Source organism: Pseudophryne corroboree, chromosome 6, assembly GCF_028390025.1.
Source record: "Pseudophryne corroboree isolate aPseCor3 chromosome 6, aPseCor3.hap2, whole genome shotgun sequence".
In the NCBI taxonomy this organism is placed as follows: Eukaryota; Metazoa; Chordata; class Amphibia; order Anura; family Myobatrachidae; genus Pseudophryne; species Pseudophryne corroboree.
In genome coordinates this window covers 336239742-336264732 of record NC_086449.1, presented here as the reverse complement: position 1 = coordinate 336264732, position 24991 = coordinate 336239742, and the positions used below count along the sequence as shown (strand labels likewise).

General features: G+C 46.6%; 1 protein-coding gene across 4 annotated transcripts in view; it reads left to right on the top strand.

The window, feature by feature from the left end:
• HMG20A (high mobility group 20A) overlaps nt 1-24991 on the top strand; it is a 155233-nt gene that overhangs the window by 82891 nt on the left and 47351 nt on the right. For all 4 annotated transcript variants that reach the window (XM_063926437.1, XM_063926438.1, XM_063926435.1 and 1 more), the window contains exon 3: nt 6119-6201. In XM_063926437.1, the coding sequence (XP_063782507.1) occupies nt 6119-6201 (83 nt within the window). The remainder of the gene's footprint in view (nt 1-6118; nt 6202-24991) is intronic.

Below are 24991 nucleotides of genomic sequence, written 5' to 3'. Positions count from 1 at the left end.
ATCTCTGCACATGGTTTTGCCCATTAGTTAACAAGTTTGCTGCTGCGATCAGATCTGAATTAGGCCCAGAGTCAAGAGCAGAAGTAAGAGATGCATTGTATAGGGAAGTGGCTTGTTTAGGGCATGAGAGAGAATAGCAGAAAGAAGTGAGTCAAACAGGGAGGATAGGGATGTGGTGTCAATAGCTTCAATGTTACGCTTAGTGATAGTAGCCTTAGGAGGTAGACATGGGGTAGCAGAGAGAGATAAGTTAAAAGAGTAAGTGGTGGTCAGAGAGGGGAAATGGGGAGTTGGAGAAATCGGAAATATCACAGCGTGAGTGAAGACCAGATCCAGTGAGCTCCCATTCACATGGGAGGGTGAGGAGGTCCACTGGGAGAAACCAGGTGAAGATGTGACGTTAAGGAGTTTAGAGGCAGTGGATTTTGTGGGGAGATCGATAGGGATGTTGAAATCGCCTAGGATAATGGAGGGAATGTCAGAAGAGAGGAAGTGAGGAAGCCAGGAAGCAAAGTTGTCGAGGAATTTGGAGGCAATGCCGGGGTGGGGGGTGGTAAATCACATCTACACTAGATGGACAGGATGGAGGAGACGTATAGCATGGACCTCAAATGTATAGAATGTAAGGAACCGATCTGGGGGGTGGGGGTGTATTGGTAGGAGTAACTAGAGGATAAAAGGACCCCAACATCACCACCATGGCGATCCCCCTGTGTACACTCTATGGGGGATATTCAATTGTTTGAAAAGTCAATTGGGTGTCTGTTTTTTCCTATCAAATAGACAGGAAAAAACAGACACCCAACCCACTTTTCAAACATTTGAATTCCCCCCTATAAGTGCAGAGCCTCTTACCCTAGATCAGTGGTTCCAAACTCGGTCCTCAAGGAGCACTAAGGCTGGGTACACACCTGCACGACCGGCAGCCGTGCTGATGGGCGGGAAGATTTCCCTTTGCCCTATGCTATAGCAGATTGCCAGTACACATTACACAATGCAATGAACAACATCTTGTTCTATCCTTCATTACACTGCACCTGATCACACACGATATCTTTTGATTGGCTGTGCAGCACGGCCAACCAGAAGATGTTACCTGCGACCCGCAGAGGCGCACACATTAGACAATATGCACAATGATAAAGTCATGTGGTACGTGACGAAACGCGTCAGGATCCCGCCTCTCTACACACCTTACTCAGGTGAACATCAGGTGCAACCCGAACCGATCCAGCTGTAACTCCATTTGACCACCATATCACTGCAGGCAGCCGCTCCTTACCATACCGCTCCGGCCAGCGACAATCATCCGGCGGCTCTCACAATTCCTCTCCACTGCAGAGTGTTTGTGGGCATTGCAGGACATTTGGCCGAGGACGCTCTGCTAATTAACCAGCCCAGTAGAGAGGTAAAATACTTGCACAAATATTCATTTTGGTGACTTTGAGCTGCTAATCATTTGGAACTGCACCTTCTGCATTTTATCCGTTTTCATCTCCGCTATTATCAGCAATTTGTGGAGTACGGACATTGACAACTTATTCCTACCACAGCTGTTATTAAACATATGTCTAATTAGTTTAAGGAATAATCTTAGACTGCATAGGTGTGTTTATGATTTTAACATGTTTTTTAATTTATGAAGCATCGGTATTAAATGTTACACTTTCACACATTGGCTCTCCTTTTTTATTTACCCCTTATATTCAGCGCAGCCGTTTTTCCCTTTTTTGTTCATTTTATCATTCCACATAGTGTTGTCGGCAAGCGCAATCTCTCAGGAGTTTTTTTCCCTTTTTTTCTTTTTTAAAAAAGTTACTAACTTGTAATTAATATCATTGTTGGTGAGGCGCTGTTTAGCAGTTTACTGTTTTTGGTAATATGCACGATTTGTTGTTCCAATACTGTAAACTGTGCCGATATCGCTCTAATATGTACCCAGCCTTACAGTTCATGCTTTCCAGGATCACCTGTGGATTATTTAAATATGGTAGTAGGTAATACACAGTGCACCTGTTGAGTGACATGAAAACAAGAACTGTTAGTGCTCCTTAAGGACTGAGTTTGGGAACCACGCCCTAGATCAGTGGTTCTCAACAGCAGTCCTCAAGTACCCCCAACAGTTCATGTTTTCCAGGTCTCCTCACAGGATTGCAAGTGAAATAATTTGCTCCACCTGTGGGTCTTTTAAAATGTCAGTGAGTAATGAATACACCTGTGCACCAGCTAGGTGACCTGGAAAACATGAACTGTTGGGGGTACTTGAGGGCCGAGGTTGAGAACCACTGCCTAGGTTTAAGTTCTGTATTCCGTATGTGGCATGTACAGGGCCACTTTAAAATTGCCAAACAGCAAAGACAGATCCTGACCAAAGTGATCAAGATGGGCACCTGAATCACATGAGGACCAGTTATTATGGTTACCTAGTGACTGTTTAGCTTTGAATAGCTTCTGCTACATTAAGAACTGATGATACAGATGTGTCCTCCTTCATTGTTGCTGTAGTCGCGTTAAACAGCCCTACTAGTCAAGCCTAGTCATAAGCTTGTTTACTAACGCTGAATGTGTCTGTTTTTCTTCCTCAGAAATGTCTTATTTGTATCTCTATATGAATAAGATGCACAAGCATATATGCAACATTACTATATTATGAGTACAGATGCAACCTTCCTCATCTAGCCTCCATATGTAATTAGTCGCGGCACACAGAACCACCAAAAATGCTTTGAAAATCCCTAACGTAACATTTTGTATGCAGATACAGCTGCAGTCGCACATACTATATAGTCATGCAGTATATAATTTTAATCAGCATAGTCTGCTTGTGCATCGTATTCGCATAGCAATGCGTGTGCCATGACTCATTGCGTACAGAGGCTAGACGAGGAAGGGCGCATCTGTATGTGGGATTGTTAGCATGGGACACTTCTTTGGGGGGCTAATTTGTTGTAACTGTTCGAGTTGGCTGAACAGGTCACTGCTTGCTTGGACAGCTTGATCCAAATGCAACAAATAAGCAACTTGAAGGGTAACTTTTTTTTTTTTTTTCTAGGGAAAGTTATCCGTTTCAAACAATCACGGTTAATAAAGAGACAGTGTAGATCTGTAATCTGGGTGCAGTCTAGATCACGCATGTCAAACGCAAAATCCCAACTGGGCCTAATGATCAAGGTTTAAGTCTTGTGTGGGTCTCAAGAAGAAAAGTCTCATATGCAATTTTGAAAGGTTTGTTAGAAAAACCAACAATAAAGTCTAATCAAAGAGATGTCAATTATCAGGAAGAAAACAACTTTGATAGTGTGTGCCAGGGGCTGTGTTATTCCCCCTCATATATCACTGTACGGTCCCCTCTTCCCCATATAATAATAATACCACATATCAGTGGGAGCTGTGTTATTCCCACTTATCACTGTGGGTTCCCCTCTCCTCTATAATACACAATATCATTGTGAGCTAGTAAAATGTGTCACTTCCAGCCCCCTTTGTCCCTCCAGTCCAGCAACATGTCCCCTGGTATCCCCTCTTGCTCCTTGTGTCCACTCCAGCCACAATCCCTTTTGCCTCCAGAGTCTATTCAATCTCCAACCCCTGTGCCAGCACCCTCCAATTTAGCTTCTTCGTTGAGATACCTTTTTCTATCCAGATTCTCCAGAATCCTCCTGTAATTAGGGCAGCTGTGCACACAGGGCAATCAGACACACACATACAGGGTGTGACAGCTTCAGGGATGCAGCGGGTGGCAGAGCTTTGCAAAGGCAGCCTAGCATGTGCAGTAGCTCCCCCAATGGACATTTCCCCATCTCTATCTCTATCACTATCTTCTCGTGCATGTGCAAAGCTGTGAAGGCTACCCCATCGTAGCTAAGCTTCGATCATGGCAGACTTTCAACAATAACTCATCCGGTCGTGGTGGGCCGCATTCCATTGTTTTAAAAAAAAGTAAGTTTGGGCCACAAAAGTACGTGCTGTGGGCCGTGAGTTTGACACGTTTGGTCTAGATAGACAGTAAATAGGTCGACACCACATGTATTAGGTCAACAGATAAAAGGTAGACAATGCTTAAGGTCGATATGACAATGGGCAACACAAGTTGTTGTTTTTTTGGAGGGTGTGATCCCATTTTTTCAACTTTTGCTTTATTTACCATCCACATGGACCAGACTTGCCTACTCTCCCGGAATGGCCGGGAGGCTCCCGAAAATCGGGTGACCCTCCGGGCCCCCTGGAAGAACAGGCAAGACTCCCGATTGCAGGGTTTCCCCACTGCCCGGCCGCCCACTTAGCGAGTAAAGTGGGCAGTCCGGGCAGGCGATGACGCGATTCTTGTTGAATCGCGTCATCATAGCCACGCCCCCTGCTGTATAATGCCGGTAATAGCGGCATTACACAGTGGGGGCGTGGCTTACGTGACGCGATCCCGCAGCCACCCCCGTCACGCCTCTGGCCCGCCCCCCTCTGCACGCCCCATCACTGCCCGCCCCCCTGCTGAGCCGACCTGGCTGCTCTCTCCCGGAGAGAGCAGCCAGAAAGTCAGCAAGTATGACATGGACTACAATTGGGGACAGTAACCTGTGCCGAGCGCAGCGGTAAATGACCGAGATACCTTGCTAGAATTGTGGCATGCGAATCGAGCCCACAAGAGTCTAGGTTTGTAGTAATTAATAATTGTGGTAACATATCATGAAATAGAGAAAATGACTCCCAAAAAACGTAAACAACTTGTCTCGACCATTTCCATGTCAAGCTTTTACACTTCCTTTTTTTACGGTTTACCTTTTCCTTGTCAACCTTTTGACAATGTCTACCTAATGCATGTCGACCTAATGACTGTCTATTTAATTACTGTAGATCTTCTATACCACCCCATGTGAAACTGGTGCCAGCCTGTTGTTGCCCTACTAAAAAATTACTATTTTTGAGGTTCATAATTTCCCTTTTAATATAAAATCTAGAATATTTCCTAGATCTGCCCATAATATATCTGCCCATAATTAACCTGTACCCTGCAAGATTGACATTGATCATTTACATTATCAATTTGCGATAAATACTGTATTAAAGTATTCTTTAAATCTCAGTAAAATTAGACAAATATGATAGTTTAAAAAAAATATAAACTCCTAACCCTTCAGCCAGGTTGATGAGCTTTTGCGATCACATGCCACTTATGCATCTTAGTTGAATTGTTTTATTTTTCGCTATTTATTTTATTTATTACGTTTTTTTTATATAGTATTGGCATATTGTGTTGTACTATATACTGTAATTGGAAACATTAACAAAATGAAACTTCTGGCAGTCTTACAATATAGTGGAAATGCTCCGGATACTAACAATATGTGGGTCTAGAACAGCCTATATCACTGTATATGTGTATTGTGCGGTTTACCACTACATGGGAGAGACTTTACTCTCTTGAATACTTGATACCCACAAAGTAATTTATTATTGCTCTATTTTCATGTTTATCCTGGTCAGGGGTCAGGATACAGCCTTGACACTTTCACCTCCTATTATTCCTCCAAGTTCTGCCTTCCTGAGGCAAAGGAAGTTGATATAATTTGTGAAAATATGGTTGGACACATCTATAGAACCCACAGGAAGACCCTCTTTTAGAAAGTCACTATTTGCTAGCAACACCCCTTTGCAGCAGAATAGGTGTTAATTTATTTATTTTTTGGTCTGTGCTTTCTGTAAATTCACATACTTAGTCTTATGCTTTTTGTGTTGTTCAGCAGTGGTTTGTAGTTGGTCTGTCCACAAAAGCAAAAAGTGTGTAGTTTTAAACATGTCACTGCTATTAAATAATCAAACCAAGGTTTATTATCCCACAACCCAGTAACCCACTTCTGAATATATAAATGTATCCACATGCTTAATAATGCAGCTTAAGGCTAGCTAAACATGTAGTTAAGAGTGCCCCCAATATAGAGCCTTCTTTTCTCTCCAGACAAGGCTAGCTAAACATACTAATTTAATGAGCAAAGGCAAATACATATTTGTAGTCATTACAGCATGTTCATATGTTATGGCTAATTATAGATGGGCGCTCCTCAGTGCAGTGGAAGGTACAGTAAATAATGTAGTGCTTGCTGTTAAATCTTCTTCCTTCTTCTAGATGGATGGTGCTGTTCCTGTTGTTCCACCTTCCTCTGGTGACATTGAGGAAACCAAAGAGAATGTAGACCCTCCATTCACTGGGTGAGTGTATCTGATGTGTCTTAATATATAGCACCCTGATTTCTCTAACGTCCTAGTGGATGCTGGGGACTCCGTAAGGACCATGGGGAATAGACGGGCTCCGCAGGAGACAGGGCACTTTAAGAAAGAATTTAGATACTGGTGTGCTCTGGCTCCTCCCTCTATGTCCCTCCTCCAGACCTCAGTTTGAATCTGTGCCCGGACGAGCTGGGTGCTACTTAGTGAGCTCTCCTGAGCTTGCTATAAGAAAGTATTTTGTTAGGTTTTTTTATTTTCAGAGAGATCTGCTGGCAACAGACTCTCTGCAGCGTGGGACTGAGGGGAGAGAAGCAGCCCTACTCACTGAAGATAGGTCCTGCTTCTTAGGCTACTGGACACCATAAGCTCCAGAGGGATCGTACACAGGATCTCACCCTTTGTCGTCCGATCCCGGAGCCGCGCCGCCGCCCCCCTCGCAGAGCCGGAAGACAGAAGCCGGTGAAAGAAGCAAGAAGACTTCGAAATCGGCGGCAGAAGACTCCAGTCTTCACTGAGGTAGCGCACAGCACTGCAGCTGTGCGCCATTGCTCCCACATTAAACCCACATACTCCGGTCACTGTAGGGTGCAGGACGCAGGGGGGGGGGGGGGCGCGCGCCCTGGGCAGCAATTAGAGACCTCTTTGGCAAAAGTTTGCATAATATACAGTTGGGCACTGTATATATGCATGAGCCCCCGCCAAAATTGTACATGAAAGCGGGACAGAAGTCTGCCGTCGAGGGGGCGGGGCTTCTTCCTCAGCACTTACCAGCGCCATGTTTTTTCTCCACAGCACCGCTGAGAGGAAGCTCCCCAGTCTCTCCCCTGCAGTTACACGGTAGAAGAGGGTAAAAAGAGAGGGGGGGCACATAATTAGGCGCAAAAATCAATATAAACAGCAGCTACTGGGTTAACATTAAGTTACTGCGTTATTCCTGGGTTAATAGCGCTGGGGTGTGTGCTGGCATACTCTCTCTCTGTCTCTCCAAAGGGCCTTATGGGGGAATTGTCTTCAGATGAGCATTCCCTGAGTGTGTGGTGTGTCGGTACGTGTGTGTCGACATGTCTGAGGTAAAAGGCTCCCCTAAGGAGGAGATAGAGCAAATATGTGTGTGTGAGGGTGTCTCCGTCGACAACGCCGACACCTGTTTGGATATGTGTAATTAAGTGCTAAGGTGAATTTATTGCACAAAAGATTAGAGAACAGACAGGAAATCTACCCATGTCTGTCCCTGTGTCGCAGAGACCTTCAGAGTCTCTCAATGCTCACTATCCAAAATAATAAACACTGATATCGACACGGAGGTTGACTCCAGTGTCGACTACGATAATGCAAAGTTACAGCCAAAATGGCAGAAAAGTATTCAATATATGATTATTGTAATAAAAGATGATTTGCATATCACTGATGACTCATCTGTCCCTGACACAAAAGGGTACACATGTTTAAGGGGAAGAAAGCTGAGGTAAATTTCCCTCCTCTCATGATGAAAAAGAGCGGGAATCTCCAGACAAGAGACTGCAGTTTCCCACAAAGATTTTTCAGGCAGTATCCTTTCCCCACTAGGGCCAGGATAGGATGGGAATCTTCCCCTAGGGTGTAACGTTTGCCAAAAAGGTAGCCCTGACGTAACGGCTATTCTCAGGGATCCTGCAGATAGCGTGCACATTCTGGTACACTACTCAGACCGGCGATTGTGTCGGCATTGGTTTATAGCGCTGTGGCAGCGTGGACAGGTACCTTATCAGCAGAGATTGAGACCCTAGTATGTATGTATGTATGTATATATAAGGACACAAAAGCTGGCACTCCGGATAATGGACAATATTTGCCCCGGTGCCTTCACTTATCTGTATTGCGGCAGACAATATAGAAGTCCAAATGGAGCGGCACTCAGCGGGTCTTTCGTATAGAAATAATAAATGAACGGCGGAGTGACGCCTGGCAGAGGTTAACGTTTCAGTTTAATACATAAACTTTCGTCAGAACAAAGAAGCAATAGAATGTACATACCTTTATACCTTGAATTCAAGGTATAAAGGTATGTACATTCTATTGCTTCTTTGAGATATATATATATATATAGATATATATAGAGAGAGAGATATATAGATATATATAGATATATATAGATATATATAGATAGATATAGATAGATATATATTAAAGATGCCGTCTTAAGAGAGATATATATATATATATATATAGAGATATATAGAGATATATAGAGATATATATATATATAGAGAGATATATAGAGATATATAGAGATATAAGCATGCCCAAAGAGACATGAGTATACTGGGTCCTAGAGTCAAAGCTATGTCGATTTCTGCTTGACGTGTCCTGTAGAATATGCAATGGACAGATGATGCCGACTTAAGAGGCATATGGAAGGCTGAGGATTGTGTGGAGAAGGGTTCTCGGACCTGGTCTCCACAGCTATAGCTGGTAATTCTGATATTTTGCCTTATATTCCTGCACAGCCTAGGAAAGCACGACATTATCAAATGCAGCCTTTCGAACAAAGAAACAAGAAAGTCCGAGGTGCGTCCTTTCTTGCCAGAGGCGGGGGCAGAGGAAAGAAGCTGCACAACACAGCTAGTTCCCAGGAACAGAAGTCCTCCCCGGCCTCTACAAAATCCACCGCATGTCGCTGGGGCTCCACAGGCGGAGCTAGGCCCGGTGGGGGCACGCCTTCGTAAGTTCAACCACAAGTGGGTTCACTCCCTGTTAGATCCCTGGGCAATAGATATTGTGTCTCAGGGATACAAGCTGGACTTTGAGAAGATGCCCCCTCACCGACGGCCCTGCCGGCTTCCCCCAACGAGAGGGAAACAGTGTTAACTGCAATTCACAAATTGTATCTTCAACAGGTGGTGGTCAAGGTTCTCCTCCTTCAACAAGGAGGGGGTTATTATTCGACCATGTGGTAGTCCCGAAACCGGACGGTTCGGTCAGACCCATATTGAATTTAAATCCCTGAACATATACCTGAAAAGAAAGATAATATTGACTTGCGCCCAAAAGAGCTGCACTCGGGTCGCCAATCCTAAGGAGCACCACTCCTCACTCAATGTACAACCAAAAAAAAAGTGGAACGGCTCCCAGGCGCTGCTCTATATGTATACACGGGTGGCTTCTCTTAAAACTCCACAGATAAATCCTCAAAAGAAAGGAAAGGACATATTCATGCAATGTAACTGTCCATATGTGTATTATTTATCCGTATAGATGATCCTCAACTGACCTCTGGGCAATGCCCTATGTTCACATCAAGGTTTCTTTATCTTTCAAAACTTCATACAATCACTTCTTAACTTATTGGTATATGGCTCACCTTCAGTAAATACCCTATGTGCATCAAAAGGTTTCTTTCCAATGTCCCATTTGTCTGGATCGAGCTGAACAATATCGGGCTCTTATACCATCACGATATATGGAGTATGTCAGAACCAAAAGTCCATGCAAGGTCAGGTATAAACTGATTTATTTGTAAAAAATATAAAAATGTATATACATTCACTGTATCATAGGTCACCTAACGTACACAATATTCCCAATCGGCAAGATCTATATCACCGCACACTCCTCAGATGGAAAAAAGCGAGGGAAGAAAAAAAGGGGGAATAGTGCGTGGGTAAGGCAGATATGCCCAAAAAAGGGTCTTTACCAATTCCTCACGGTAGGTGACGTGGTGAACCTATGAAGAGTGTCGCAATTCCACAGACGCGTTTCGGAAGCACTGTTCCTTCATCAAGGTGTGGGGTGATAATGGACCTTGCCGGTCATTTTATCCTCCCTAACATGATCACATGACTTTAATTATCCAATCAAAATTCATATATTCTAAATAAGCCATATACATATAAAACACATATTAAAATGCACTATTATCCTGTACAGAAATTCATCTAAACCAATATCAGTACATTCAAAATTCATATATCATAAGACAATTTCCTAAAATAGCGTTTTTCATAAATTGGGTATAATCCAAATTATGGGATTGGATCTATAAATTTTAATCCTAATGGACAATCAATGTATAAACTGACCCAATCCCTCTGATTCAAAACCATATATTTCTCTAACGTCCTAGTGGATGCTGGGGACTCCGAAAGGACCATGGGGAATAGCTGCTCCGCAGGAGACTGGGCACAAAAGTAAAAAGCTTTAGGACTACCTGGTGTGCACTGGCTCCTCCCCCTATGACCCTCCTCCAAGCCTCAGTTAAGATTTTGTGCCCGAACGAGAAGGGTGCAATCTAGGTGGCTCTCCTGAGCTGCTTAGAGTAAAAGTTTAAATAGGTTTTTTTATTTTCAATGAGACCTGCTGGCAACAGGCTCACTGCATCGAGGGACTAAGGGGAGAAGAAGCGAACTCACCTGCGTGCAGAGTGGATTGGGCTTCTTAGGCTACTGGACATTAGCTCCAGAGGGACGATCACAGGCCCAGCCATGGATGGGTCCCGGAGCCGCGCCGCCGTCCCCCTTACAGAGCCAGAAGACTGAAGAGGTCCGGAAAATCGGCGGCAGAAGACGTCCTGTCTTCACTAAGGTAGCGCACAGCACCGCAGCTGTGCGCCATTGCTCTCAGCACACTTCACACTCCGGTCACTGAGGGTGCAGGGCGCTGGGGGGGGGCGCCCTGAGACGCAATAAAAACACCTTTTTTGGCAAAAAATACATCACATATAGCTCCTGGGCTATATGGATGTATTTAACCCCTGCCTATTTTTGCATAAAAAAGCGGGAGAAAGGCCACCGAAAAAGGGGCGGAGCCTATCTCCTCAGCACACTGGCGCCCTTTTTTCCTCACAGCTCCGTTGGAGGAAGGCTCCCTGACTCTCCCCTGCAGTCCTGCACTACAGAAACAGGGTAAAACAAGAGAGGGGGGGCACTAAATTGGCATATAAATATATACAGCAGCTATATTAGGGAAAAACACTTATATAAGGTTATCCCTGTATATATATATATATATATATAGCGCTCTGGTGTGTGCTGGCAAACTCTCCCTCTGTCTCCCCAAAGGGCTAGTGGGGTCCTGTCCTCTATCAGAGCATTCCCTGTGTGTGTGCTGTGTGTCGGTACGTTGTGTCGACATGTATGAGGAGGAAAATGGTGTGGAGGCAGAGCAATTGCCTCTGTTAGTGATGTCACCCCCTAGGGAGTCGACACCTGACTGGATGGTCTTATGGAAAGAATTACGTGATAGTGTCAGCACTTTACAAAAGACTGTTGACTACATGAGACAGCCGGCAAATCAGTTAATACCTGTACAGGCGTCTCAAACACCGTCAGGGGCTCTAAAGCGCCCGTTACCTCAGGTGGTCGACACAGACCCAGACACGGACACTGACTCCAGTGTCGACGGTGAGGAAACAAACGTATTTTCCAGTAGGGCCACACGTTACATGATCACGGCAATGAAGGAGGTTTTGAACATTTCTGATACTACAAGTACCACAAAAAAGGGTATTATGTGGGGTGTGAAAAAACTACCCGTAGTTTTTCCCGAATCAGATGAATTAAATGAGGTGTGTGATGAAGCGTGGGTTTCCCCCGATAAAAAACTGCTAATTTCTAAAAAGTTATTGGCATTATACCCTTTCCCGCCAGAGGTTTAGGGCGCGTTGGGAAACACCCCCTAGCGTAGATAAGGCGCTCACACGCTTATCAAAACAAGTGGCGTTACCGTCCCCTGATACGGCCGCCCTCAAGGAACCAGCTGATAGGAAGCTGGAAAATATCCTTAAAAGTATATACACACATACTGGTATTATACTGCGACCAGCAATCGCCTCAGCCTGGATGTGCAGTGCTGGGGTGGCTTGGTCGGATTCCCTGACTGAAAATATTGATACCCTGGACAGGGACAATATATTATTGACTATAGAGCATTTAAAGGATGCATTTCTATATATGCGAGATGCACAGAGGGATATTTGCACTCTGGCATCAAGAGTAAGTGCGATGTCCATTTCTGCCAGAAGAGGATTATGGACGCGACAGTGGTCAGGGGATGCGGATTCCAAACGGCATATGGAAGTATTGCCGTATAAAGGGGAGGAGTTATTTGGGGTCGGTCTATCGGACCTGGTGGCCACGGCAACGGCTGGAAAATCCACCTTTTTACCCCAAGTCACCTCGCAGCAGAAAAAGATACCGTCTTTTCAGGCTCAGTCCTTTCGTCCCCATAAGGGCAAGCGGGCAAAAGGCCACTCATATCTGCCCTGGGGCAGAGGAAGGGGAAAAAGACTGCAGCAGACAGCCTCTTCCCACGAACAGAAGCCCTCCCCCGCTTCTGCCAAGTCCTCAGCATGACGCTGGGGCCTTACAAGCGGACTCAGGCACGGTGGGGGCCCGTCTCAAGAATTTCAGCGCGCAGTGGGCTCACTCGCAAGTGGACCCCTGGATCCTGCAGGTAGTATCTCAGGGGTACAAATTGGAATTCGAGACGTCTCCCCCTCGCCGGTTCCTGAAGTCTGCTTTACCAACGTCTCCGCCCGACAGGGAGGCGGTATTGGAAGCCATTCACAAGCTGTATTCCCAGCAGGTGATAATCAAGGTACCCCTCCTACAACAGGGAAAGGGGTATTATTCCACGCTGTTTGTGGTACCGAAGCCGGACGGCTCGGTGAGACCCATTTTAAATCTGAAATCCTTGAACACTTACATAAAAAGGTTCAAGTTCAAGATGGAGTCACTCAGAGCAGTGATAGCGAACCTGGAAGAAGGGGACTATATGGTGTCTCTGGACATCAAGGATGCTTACCTCCATGTCCCAATTTGCCCTTCTCACCAAGGGTACCTCAGGTTTGTGGTACAGAACTGTCACTATCAGTTTCAGACGCTGCCGTTTGGATTGTCCACGGCACCCCGGGTCTTTACCAAGGTAATGGCCGAAATGATGATTCTTCTTCGAAGAAAAGGCGTCTTAATTATCCCTTACTTGGACGATCTCCTGATAAGGGCAAGGTCCAGAGAACAGTTAGAGGTCGGAGTAGCACTATCTCAAGTAGTACTACGACAGCACGGATGGATTCTAAATATTCCAAAATCGCAGCTGATTCCGACGACACGTCTGCTGTTCCTAGGGATGATTCTGGACACAGTACAGAAAAAGGTGTTTCTCCCGGAGGAGAAGGCCAAGGAGTTATCCGACCTAGTCAGGAACCTCCTAAGACCAGGCCAAGTGTCAGTACATCAATGCACAAGGGTCCTGGGAAAGATGGTGGCTTCTTATGAAGCGATTCCATTCGGCAGATTCCACGCAAGAACTTTTCAGTGGGATCTGCTGGACAAATGGTCCGGATCGCATCTTCAAATGCATCAGCGGATAACCCTGTCTCCAAGGACAAGGGTGTCTCTCCTGTGGTGGTTACAGAGTGCTCATCTCCTAGAGGGCCGCAGATTCGGCATTCAGGATTGGGTCCTGGTGACCACGGATGCCAGCCTGAGAGGCTGGGGAGCAGTCACACAGGGAAGAAATTTCCAGGGCTTGTGGTCAAGCATGGAAACGTCACTTCACATAAATATCCTGGAACTAAGGGCCATTTACAATGCCCTAGGTCAGGCAAAACCTCTGCTTCAGGGTCAGCCGGTGTTGATCCAGTCGGACAACATCACGGCAGTCGCCCACGTAAACAGACAGGGCGGCACAAGAAGCAGGAGGGCAATGATGGAAGTGGCAAGGATTCTTCGCTGGGCGGAGAATCATGTGATAGCACTGTCAGCAGTGTTCATTCCGGGAGTGGACAACTGGGAAGCAGACTTCCTCAGCAGACACGATCTTCACCCGGGGGAGTGGGGACTTCACCCAGAAGTCTTCCACATGATTGTGAACCGTTGGGAAAAACCAAAGGTGGACATGATGGCGTCCCGCCTCAACAAAAAACTGGACAGATATTGCGCCAGGTCAAGGGACCCTCAGGCAATAGCTGTGGACGCTCTGGTAACACCGTGGGTGTACCAGTCAGTATATGTGTTCCCTCCTCTTCCTCTCATACCAAAAGTACTGAGAATCATAAGGAGAGGAGTAAAGACTATACTCATGGCTCCGGATTGGCCAAGAAGGACTTGGTACCCGGAAATTCAAGAGATGCTCACGGAAGACCCGTGGCCTCTACCTCTAAGAAAGGACCTGCTCCAGCAGGGACCATGTCTGTTCCAAGACTTACCGCGGCTGCGTTTGACGGCATGGCGGTTGAACGCCGGATCCTGAAGGAAAAAGGCATTCCGGATGAAGTCATCCCTACCCTGATCAAAGCCAGGAAGGATGTAACCGTACAACATTATCACCGTATTTGGCGTAAATATGTTGCGTGGTGCGAGGCCAGGAAGGCCCCTACAGAGGAATTTCAACTGGGTCGTTTCCTGCATTTCCTGCAAACAGGACTGTCTATGGGCCTCAAATTAGGGTCCATTAAGGTTCAAATTTCGGCCCTGTCAATATTCTTCCAAAAAGAACTGGCTTCTGTTCCTGAAGTTCAGACGTTTGTCAAGGGAGTACTGCATATACAGCCTCCTTTTGTGCCTCCAGTGGCACCTTGGGATCTCAATGTAGTTTTGGGATTCCTAAAATCACATTGGTTTGAACCACTCACCACTGTGGACTTAAAATATCTCACATGGAAAGTGGTAATGCTGTTAGCCCTGGCTTCAGCCAGGCGTGTCTCAGAATTGGCGGCTTTATCCTATAAAAGCCCTTACCTAATTTTTCATACGGACAGGGCAGAATTGAGGACTCGTCCTCAATTTCTCCCTAAGGTGGTTTCAGCTTTTCACTTAAACCAGCCTATTGTGGTGCCTGCGGCTACTAGGGACTTGGAGGATTCCAAGTTGCTGGACGTAGTCAGGGCCCTGAAAATATATGTTTCCAGGACGGCTGGAGTCAGAAAATCTGATTCGCTGTTTATCCTGTATGCACCCAAAAAGCTGGGTGCTCCTGCTTCTAAGCAGACGATTGCTCGTTGGATTTGTAGTACAATTCAGCTTGCACATTCTGTGGCAGGCCTGCCACAGCCAAAATCTGTAAAAGCCCATTCCACACGGAAAGTGGGCTCATCTTGGGCGGCTGCCCGAGGGGTCTCGGCTTTACAACTTTGCCGAGCAGCTACTTGGTCAGGGGCAAACACGTTTGCTAAATTCTACAAATTTGATACCCTGGCTGAGGAGGACCTGGAGTTCTCTCATTCGGTGCTGCAGAGTCATCCGCACTCTCCTGCCCGTTTGGGAGCTTTGGTATAATCCCCATGGTCCTTTCGGAGTCCCCAGCATCCACTAGGACGTTAGAGAAAATAAGAATTTACTTACCGATAATTCTATTTCTCATAGTCCGTAGTGGATGCTGGGCGCCCATCCCAAGTGCGGATTGTCTGCATTACTTGTACATAGTTATTGTTACAAAAATCGGGTTATTGTTATTGTGAGCCATCTTTTCGGAGGCTCCTTCTGTTATCATGCTGTTAACTGGGTTCAGATCACAAGTTGTACGGTGTGATTGGTGTGGCTGGTATGAGTCTTACCCGGGATTCAAAATCCTTCCTTATTGTGTACGCTCGTCCGGGCACAGTATCCTAACTGAGGCTTGGAGGAGGGTCATAGGGGGAGGAGCCAGTGCACACCAGGTAGTCCTAAAGCTTTTTACTTTTGTGCCCAGTCTCCTGCGGAGCCGCTATTCCCCATGGTCCTTTCGGAGTCCCCAGCATCCACTACGGACTATGAGAAATAGAATTATCGGTAAGTAAATTCTTATTTCTCTAACGTCCTAGTGGATGCTGGGGACTCCGTCAGGACCATGGAGAATAGCGGCTCCGCAGGAGACAGGGCACAAAAAGTAAGCTTTTAGGATCACATGGTGTGTACTGGCTCCTCCCCCTATGACCCTCCTCCAAGCCTCAGTTAGGTTTTTGTGCCCGTCCGAGCAGGATGCAATCTAGGTGGCTCTCATAAAGAGCTGCTTAGAAAAAGTTTTTTAGGTTTCTTATTTTCAGTGAGTCCTGCTGGCAACAGGCTCACTGCTACGAGGGACTTAGGGGAGAGAAGTGAACTCACCTGCGTGCAGGATGGATTTGCTTCTTAGGCTACTGGACACCATTAGCTCCAGAGGGATCGAACACAGGCCCAGCCATGGAGTCCGGTCCCGGAGCCGTGCCGCCGACCCCCCTTGCAGATGCCGAAGTTGAAGAGGTCCAGAGGTCCGGAAACAGGCGGCAGAAGACTTTCAGTCTTCATAAGGTAGCGCACAGCACTGCAGCTGTGCGCCATTGTTGCCGGCACACTTCACACCAGCGGTCACTGAGGGTGCAGGGCGCTGGGGGGGGCGCCCTGGGCAGCAATGTATAATACCTTTTTCTATGGCTAAAATACATCACATATAGCCCTTGAGGCTATATGGATGTATTTAACCCCTGCCATATGTCGCAAACTCCGGGAGAAGAGCCCGCCGTTTTAGGGGGCGGGGCCTATTCTCCTCAGCACACAGCGCCATTTTCCTGCTCAGCTCCGCTGTGAGGAAGGCTCCCAGGACTCTCCCCTGCACTGCACTACAGAAACAGGGTAAAACAGAGAAGGGGGGCATATTTTGGCGATATTTTTATATATTAAGCGCATATAACAGAAACAACACCTTTTAGGGTTGTTTATATACATTTTTATAGCGCTTTGGTGTGTGCTGGCAAACTCTCCCTCTGTCTCCCCAAAGGGCTAGTGGGGTCCTGTCTTCGATAAGAGCATTCCCTGTGTGTCTGCTGTGTGTCGGTACGTGTGTGTCGACATGTATGAGGACGATGTTGGTGTGGAGGCGGAGCAATTGCCGGTAATGGTGATGTCACCCCCTAGGGAGTCGACACCGGAATGGATGGCTTTAATTATGGAATTACGTGATAATGTTAGCACGCTGCAAAAGTCAGTTGACGACATGAGACGGCCGGAAAACCAGTTAGTACCTGTCCAGGCGTCTCAGGCACCGTCGGGGGCTGTAAAACGTCCCTTACCTCAGTCAGTCGACACAGGTACCGACACAGATGAATCTAGTGTCGACGGTGAAGAAAGAAACGTATTTTCCAATAGGGCCACACGTTATATGATCACGGCAATGAAGGAGGCTTTGCATATCTCTGATACTGCAGGTACCTCAAAGGGGGGTATTATGTGGGGTGTGAAAAAACTACCTGTAGCTTTCCAGAATCGGAGGAATTGAATGACGTGTGTGATGAAGCGTGGGTTAACCCCGATAGAAAACTGCTAATTTCAAAGAAGTTATTGGCATTATACCCTTTCCCACCAGAGGTTAGGGCGCGCTGGGAAACACCCCCTAGGGTGGATAAGGCGCTCACACGCTTATCAAAACAAGTGGCGTTACCGTCTCCTGATACGGCCGCCCTCAAGGATCCAGCTGATAGGAGGCTGGAAACTACCCTGTAGAGTATATACACACATACTGGTGTTATACTGCGACCAGCAATAGCCTCAGCCTGGATGTGCAGTGCTGGGGTGGTGTGGTCGGATTCCCTGACTGAAAATATTGATACCCTGGATAGGGACAGTATTTTATTGACTATAGAGCAATTAAAGGATGCTTTTCTTTATATGCGAGATGCTCAGAGGGATATTTGCACTCTGGCATCGAGAGTAAGTGCGATGTCCATATCTGCCAGAAGAAGTTTATGGACGCGACAGTGGTCAGGTGATGCGGATTCCAAACGGCATATGGAAGTATTGCCGTATAAAGGAGAGGAATTATTTGGGGTCGGTCTATCGGATCTGGTGGCCACGGCAACAGCCGGAAAATCCACTTTTTTACCTCAGGTCACCTCCCAACAGAAAAAGACACCGTCTTTTCAGCCGCAGTCCTTTCGTTCCTATAAGAACAAGCGGGCAAAAGGACAGTCATATTTGCCCAGAGGCAAAGGAAGGGGTAAGAGGGTGCAGCAAGCAACTACTTCCCACGAACAGAAGCCCTCCCCGGCTTCTACAAAGCCCTCAGCATGACGCTGGGGCTGTGCAAGCGGACTCAGGGGCGGTGGGGGGTCGACTAAAGATTTTCAGCACACAGTGGGCGCGCTCACAGGTGGACCCTTGGATCCTGCAGGTAGTATCTCAGGGTTACAAGTTGGAATTCGAAAAGTCTCCCCCTCGCCGGTTCCTAAAGTCTGCTTTACCAACGTCTCCCTCAGAAAGGGCGACGGTATTGGAAGCCATTCACAAGCTGTATTCTCAGCAGGTGATAGTCAAGGTACCCCTCCTACAACAGGGAAAGGGGTATTATTCCACACTATTTGTGGTACCGAAGCCGGACGGTTCGGTAAGACCTATTCTAAATCTGAAATCCTTGAACCTGTACATACAGAAATTCAAGTTCAAGATGGAGTCACTCAGAGCAGTGATAGCGAATCTGGAAGAAGGGGACTTCATGGTGTCCCTGGACATAAAAGATGCTTATCTGCATGTCCCAATTTACCCTTCACACCAAGGGTATCTCAGGTTCGTGATACAAAACTGTAATTATCAGTTTCAAACGCTGCCGTTTGGTTTGTCCACGGCACCTCGGGTCTTTACCAAGGTAATGGCCGAAATGATGGTTCTTCTACGAAGAAAAGGCGTATTAATTATCCCTTACTTGGACGATCTCCTGATAAGGGCAAGGTCCAGAGAACAGCTGGAAGTCGGAGTAGCACTAACCCAAGTAGTGTTTCAACAACACGGGTGGATTCTGAATCTTCCAAAATCTCAATTGACCCCGACGACACGTCTGCTGTTCCTGGGAATGATTCTGGACACTGTTCAGAAAAAGGTGTTTCTCCCGGAGGAGAAAGCAAGGGAGTTATCCGAACTTGTCAGGAACCTCCTAAAACCAGGAAATGTGTCAGTACATCAATGCACAAGAGTCCTGGGAAAGATGGTGGCTTCTTACGAAGCAATTCCATTCGGCAGATTCCACGCACGAATATTTCAGTGGGATCTGCTGGACAAATGGTCCGGATCGCATCTGCACATGCATCAGCGGATAACACTGTCACCAAGAACAAGGGTGTCTCTTCTGTGGTGGTTGCAGAGTGCCCATCTGTTAGAGGGCCGCAGATTCGGCATACAGGACTGGGTCCTGGTGACTACGGATGCCAGCCTACGAGGCTGGGGAGCAGTCACACAGGGAAGAAACTTCCAGGGCGTGTGGTCAAACCTGGAGACGTCTCTTCACATAAATATACTGGAGCTAAGAGCGATTTACAATGCTCTAAGCCTGGCAAAACCGCTGCTTCAGGGTCAGCCGGTGTTGATCCAGTCGGACAACATCACGGCAGTCGCCCACGTAAACAGACAGGGCGGCACGAGAAGCAGAAGAGCAATGACAGAAGCTGCAAGGATTCTTCGCTGGGCGGAAAATCATGTCATAGCACTGTCAGCAGTGTTCATTCCGGGAGTGGACAACTGGGAAGCAGACTTCCTCAGCAGACACGACCTCCACCCGGGAGAGTGGGGACTTCATCCAGAAGTCTTCCACATGATTGTGACCCGTTGGGAAAAACCAAAGGTGGACATGATGGCGTCCCGCCTCAACAAGAAACTGGACAGATATTGCGCCAGGTCAAGAGACCCTCAGGCAATAGCTGTGGACGCTCTGGTAACACCGTGGGTGTACCAGTCCGTGTATGTGTTTCCTCCTCTGCCTCTCATACCAAAGGTACTGAGAATTATACGGCTACGGGGAGTAAGAACAATACTCGTGGCTCCGGATTGGCCGAGAAGGACTTGGTACCCGGAACTTCAAGAGATGCTCACGGAAGAGCCGTGGCCTCTACCGTTAAGAAGGGATCTGCTTCAGCAGGGACCTTGTATGTTCCAAGACTTACCGCGACTGCGTTTGACGGCATGGCGGTTGAACGCCGGATTCTAAAAGAAAAGGGCATTCCAGAGGAAGTTATTCCTACCTTGATTAAAGCCAGGAAGGAAGTGACCGCACAACATTATCACCGCATTTGGAGAAAATATGTTGCGTGGTGTGAGGCCAAGAAGGCCCCAACGGAGGAATTTCAATTGGGTCGATTCCTACATTTCCTGCAGGCAGGATTGTCTATGGGCCTCAAATTGGGGTCTATTAAGGTTCAAATTTCGGCCTTATCGATTTTCTTCCAGAAAGAATTGGCTTCAGTGCCTGAAGTACAAACCTTTGTCAAAGGTGTACTACATATACAGCCCCCGATTGTGCCTCCAGTGGCACCGTGGGATCTCAACGTAGTTTGGGATTTTCTCAAATCCCATTGGTTTGAGCCGCTCAAATCGGTAGATTTGAAGTATCTTACATGGAAAGTAACCATGCTACTGGCCCTGGCTTCAGCCAGGAGAGTATCAGAGTTGGCGGCTTTATCGTACAAAAGCCCATATCTGATTTTCCATTCGGACAGGGCAGAACTGCGGACGCGTCCTCAGTTTCTGCCTAAGGTGGTTTCGGCTTTTCACTTGAACCAGCCTATTGTGGTGCCTGCGGCTACTAGCGACTTGGAGGACTCCAAGTTGCTGGACGTTGTCAGAGCATTGAAAATATATATTTCAAGGACGGCTGGAGTCAGAAAATCTGACTCGCTGTTTATCCTGTATGCACCCAACAAGATGGGTGCTCCTGCGTCTAAGCAGACGATTGCTCGTTGGATCTGTAGCACAATCCAACTTGCACATTCTGTGGCAGGCCTGCCACAGCCTAAATCTGTAAATGCCCACTCCACAAGGAAGGTGGGCTCATCTTGGGCGGCTGCCCGAGGGGTCTCGGCATTGCAACTTTGCCGAGCAGCTACGTGGTCAGGGGAGAACACGTTTGTAAAATTTTACAAATTTGATACTCTGGCTAAGGAGGACCTGGAGTTCTCTCATTCGGTGCTGCAGAGTCATCCGCACTCTCCCGCCCGTTTGGGAGCTCTGGTATAATCCCCATGGTCCTGACGGAGTCCCCAGCATCCACTAGGACGTTAGAGAAAATAAGAATTTACTTACCGATAATTCTATTTCTCATAGTCCGTAGTGGATGCTGGGCGCCCATCCCAAGTGCGGATTGTCTGCAATACTTGTACATAGTTATTGTTACAAAAATCGGGTTATTATTGTTGTGAGCCATCTTTTCAGAGGCTTCTTCGTTGTTATCATACTGTTAACTGGGTTCAAATCACAAGTTGTACGGTGTGATTGGTGTGGCTGGTATGAGTCTTACCCGGGATTCAAGATCCTTCCTTATTGTGTACGCTCGTCCGGGCACAGTACCTAACTGAGGCTTGGAGGAGGGTCATAGGGGGAGGAGCCAGTACACACCATGTGATCCTAAAAGCTTACTTTTTGTGCCCTGTCTCCTGCGGAGCCGCTATTCTCCATGGTCCTGACGGAGTCCCCAGCATCCACTACGGACTATGAGAAATAGAATTATCGGTAAGTAAATTCTTATTTTTCGTCCAGCTAAAAACCCATGATGCAACATAATTATTCCCATAATGCACTGCAGAATCATAGAGTCCTAGATTGTGCTTGGTTACCATGGTAACCGCACGTATACTCCATCCGGTAATATTTCTTAATTAGTACGGCACTGCGGACTCTTTTTCCTCTCGAGTTTTGTCCTATTATGTTCCCCAATACTTCCGGAGTGTGTAGATAACCTTGTGAGCGTCCTTCCGACTCCACCATCACTTTTTACACTTCGCTCCAGACACTCCGGCCGGACAGGAAGTCGCGGTGACGTACTTCCGGTCTATGAGACGCAAACGCACTGGATAGTTCCGGGGGTCGTGGAACGCATCGCCTCTCCTTTCTGTTTTGTCATTTAATATGTATAGCATCAGAACTTAGTACACCCGCTCAGAAGTGGGGCCCATTGGTACCATTGTGAGAAGAGAAAAAAGGGAAACATATCAAAATCTTTACAATACATTTATATACTACACACATGCGTTTAATGATCGTCTGATTTAATTAATGATCAGTTGGTTAGATCATGAATAAACCCTTTTCAGGGAGAACACAGAGTATTTTTAGATTATTACTGTTATCAATATATGTATAGGTCTATAAAAACCATTTGGTTTCGAATTCGAGATTAAGACCCCTTGGTACAAGTGTTTGTAACTCATAAATTTTTTTCATCTCTGCTTGGGCTAATTTAACTTCTCCATTATTAACCAAGCACAATCTAGGACTCTATGATTCTGCAGTGCATTATGGAAATAATTATGTTGCATCATGGGTTTTTAGCTGGACGAAATATATGGTTTTGAATCAGAGGGATTGGGTCAGTTTATACATTGATTGTCCATTAGGATTAAAATTTATAGATCCAATCCCATAATTTGGATTATACCCAATTTATGAAAAACGCTATTTTAGGAAATTGTCTTATGATATATGAATTTTGATTGTACTGATATTGGTTTAGATGAATTTCTGTACAGGATAATAGTGCATTTTAATATGTGTCTTATATGTATATGGCTTATTTAGAATATATGAATTTTGATTGGATAATTAAAGTCATGTGATCATGTTAGGGAGGATAAAATGACCGGCAAGGTCCATTATCACCCCACACCTTGATGAAGGAACAGTGCTTCCGAAACGCGTCGGTGGAATTGCGACACTCTTCATAGGTTCACCACGTCACCTACCGTGAGGAATTGGTAAAGACCCTTTTTTGGGTATATCTGCCTTACCCACGCACTATTCCCCCTTTTTTTCTTCCCTCGCTTTTTTCCATCTGAGGAGTGTGCGGTGATATAGATCTTGCCGATTGGGAATATTGTGTACGTTAGGTGACCTATGATACAGTGAATGTATATACATTTTTATATTTTTTACAAATAAATCCGTTTATACCTGACCTTGCATGGACTTTTGGTTCTGACATTCTCCATATATCGTGATGGTATAAGAGCCCGATATTGTTCCGCTCGATCCAGACAAATGGGACATTGGAAAGAAACCTTTTGATGCACATAGGGTATTTACTGAAGGTGAGCCATATACCAATAAGTTAAGAAGTGATTGTATGAAGTTTTGAAAGATAAAGAAACCTTGATGTGAACATAGGGCATTGCCCAGAGGTCAGTTGAGGATCATCTATACGGATAAATAATACACATATGGACAGTTACATTGCATGAATATGTCCTTTCCTTTCTTTTGAGGATTTATCTGTGGAGTTTTAAGAGAAGCCACCCGTGTATACATATAGAGCAGCGCCTGGGAGCCGTTCCACTTTTTTTTTTGGATATACCTGAAAAGGTTCAAGTTCAAGATGGAATCGCTAAGAGCTGTCATTGCAAGCTTGAAAGGGGGAGATTTTATGGTGACTCGGGACATAAAGGATGCATACCTTCATGTCCCTATTTATCCACCTCATCAGGCGTACCTCAGAATTGCGGTACGGGATTGTCATTACCAATTTCAGACGTTGCCGTTTGGTCTCTCCACGGCCCCGAGAATGTTCACCAAGGTAATGGCGGAAATGATGGTGCTCCTGCGGAAGCAAGGTGTCACTATTATCACGTACTTGGACGATCTCCTCATAAAAGCGAGATCAAGAGAGCAGTGGCTGAACAGCGTATCACTTTCTCTGGAAGTGTAACGGTAACACGGCTGGATTCTATATATTCCAAAGTCGCAGTTGGTTCCTACAGCTCATCTGCCTCTCCTAGGCATGATCCTAGACACAGACCAGAAAAGGGTTTATCTCCCGATAGAGAGAGCTCAGGAGCTCGTGACACTGGTCAGGAATCTATTAAAACCAAAATAGGTGTCAGTGCATCACTGCACTCGAGTCCTGGGAAGGATGGTGGCATCATACGAGGCCATTCCCTTCGGCAGGTTCCATGCGAGGACCTTCCAATGGGACTTGCTGGACAAGGTCCGGATCACATCTTCAGATGCATCGGTTAATCACCCTATCCCCTAGGGCCAGGGTGTCTCTCCTGTGGTGGCTGCAGAGTGCTCACCTTCTCGAAGGTCGCAGATTCGGCATTCAGGACTGGGTCCTGGTGACCACGGATGCAAGCCTCCGAGGGTGGGGGGCAGTCACATAGGGAAGACATTTCCAAGGGCTGTGGTCAAGTAGGGGACTTGCCTTCACATCAACATCCTGGAACTAAGGGCCATATACAACGCCCTACGTCAAGCGGAGTCCCTGCTTCGCGACCAACCGGTTCTGATTCAGTCAGACAATATCACCTCAGTGGCTCATGTAAACCGCCAAGGCGGCACAAGGAGCAGGGTGGCAAGGAGCTGGGCGGAGAATCAAGTAAGAGCACTGTCAGCAGTGTTCATTCCAGGAGTGGACAACTGGGAAGCAAACTTCCTCAGCAGGCACGACCTCCACCCGGGAGAGTGGGGACTTCATCAAGAATTCTTCACGCAGATTGCAAGGCGGTGGGAACTGCCACAGGTGGACATGATGGCATCCCGCCTCAACAAAAAGCTACAGAGATATTGGGCCAGGTCAAGAGACCCTCAGGCGATAGCTGTAGACGCACTAGTGACACCGTGGGTGTTCCAGTCGATTTATGTATTTCCTCCTCTTCCTCTCATACCAAAGGTGCTGAGAATCATAAGAAAAAGAGGAGTGAGAACAATACTCATTGTTCCGGATTGGCCAAGAAGGACTTGGTATCCCGATCTGCAAGAAATGCCCACAGAGGACCCATGGCCTCTGCCTCTAAGACAGGACTTGTTGCAACAGGGGCCCTGTCTGTTCCAAGACTTACCGTGGCGGCGTTTGACGGCATGGCGGTTGAACG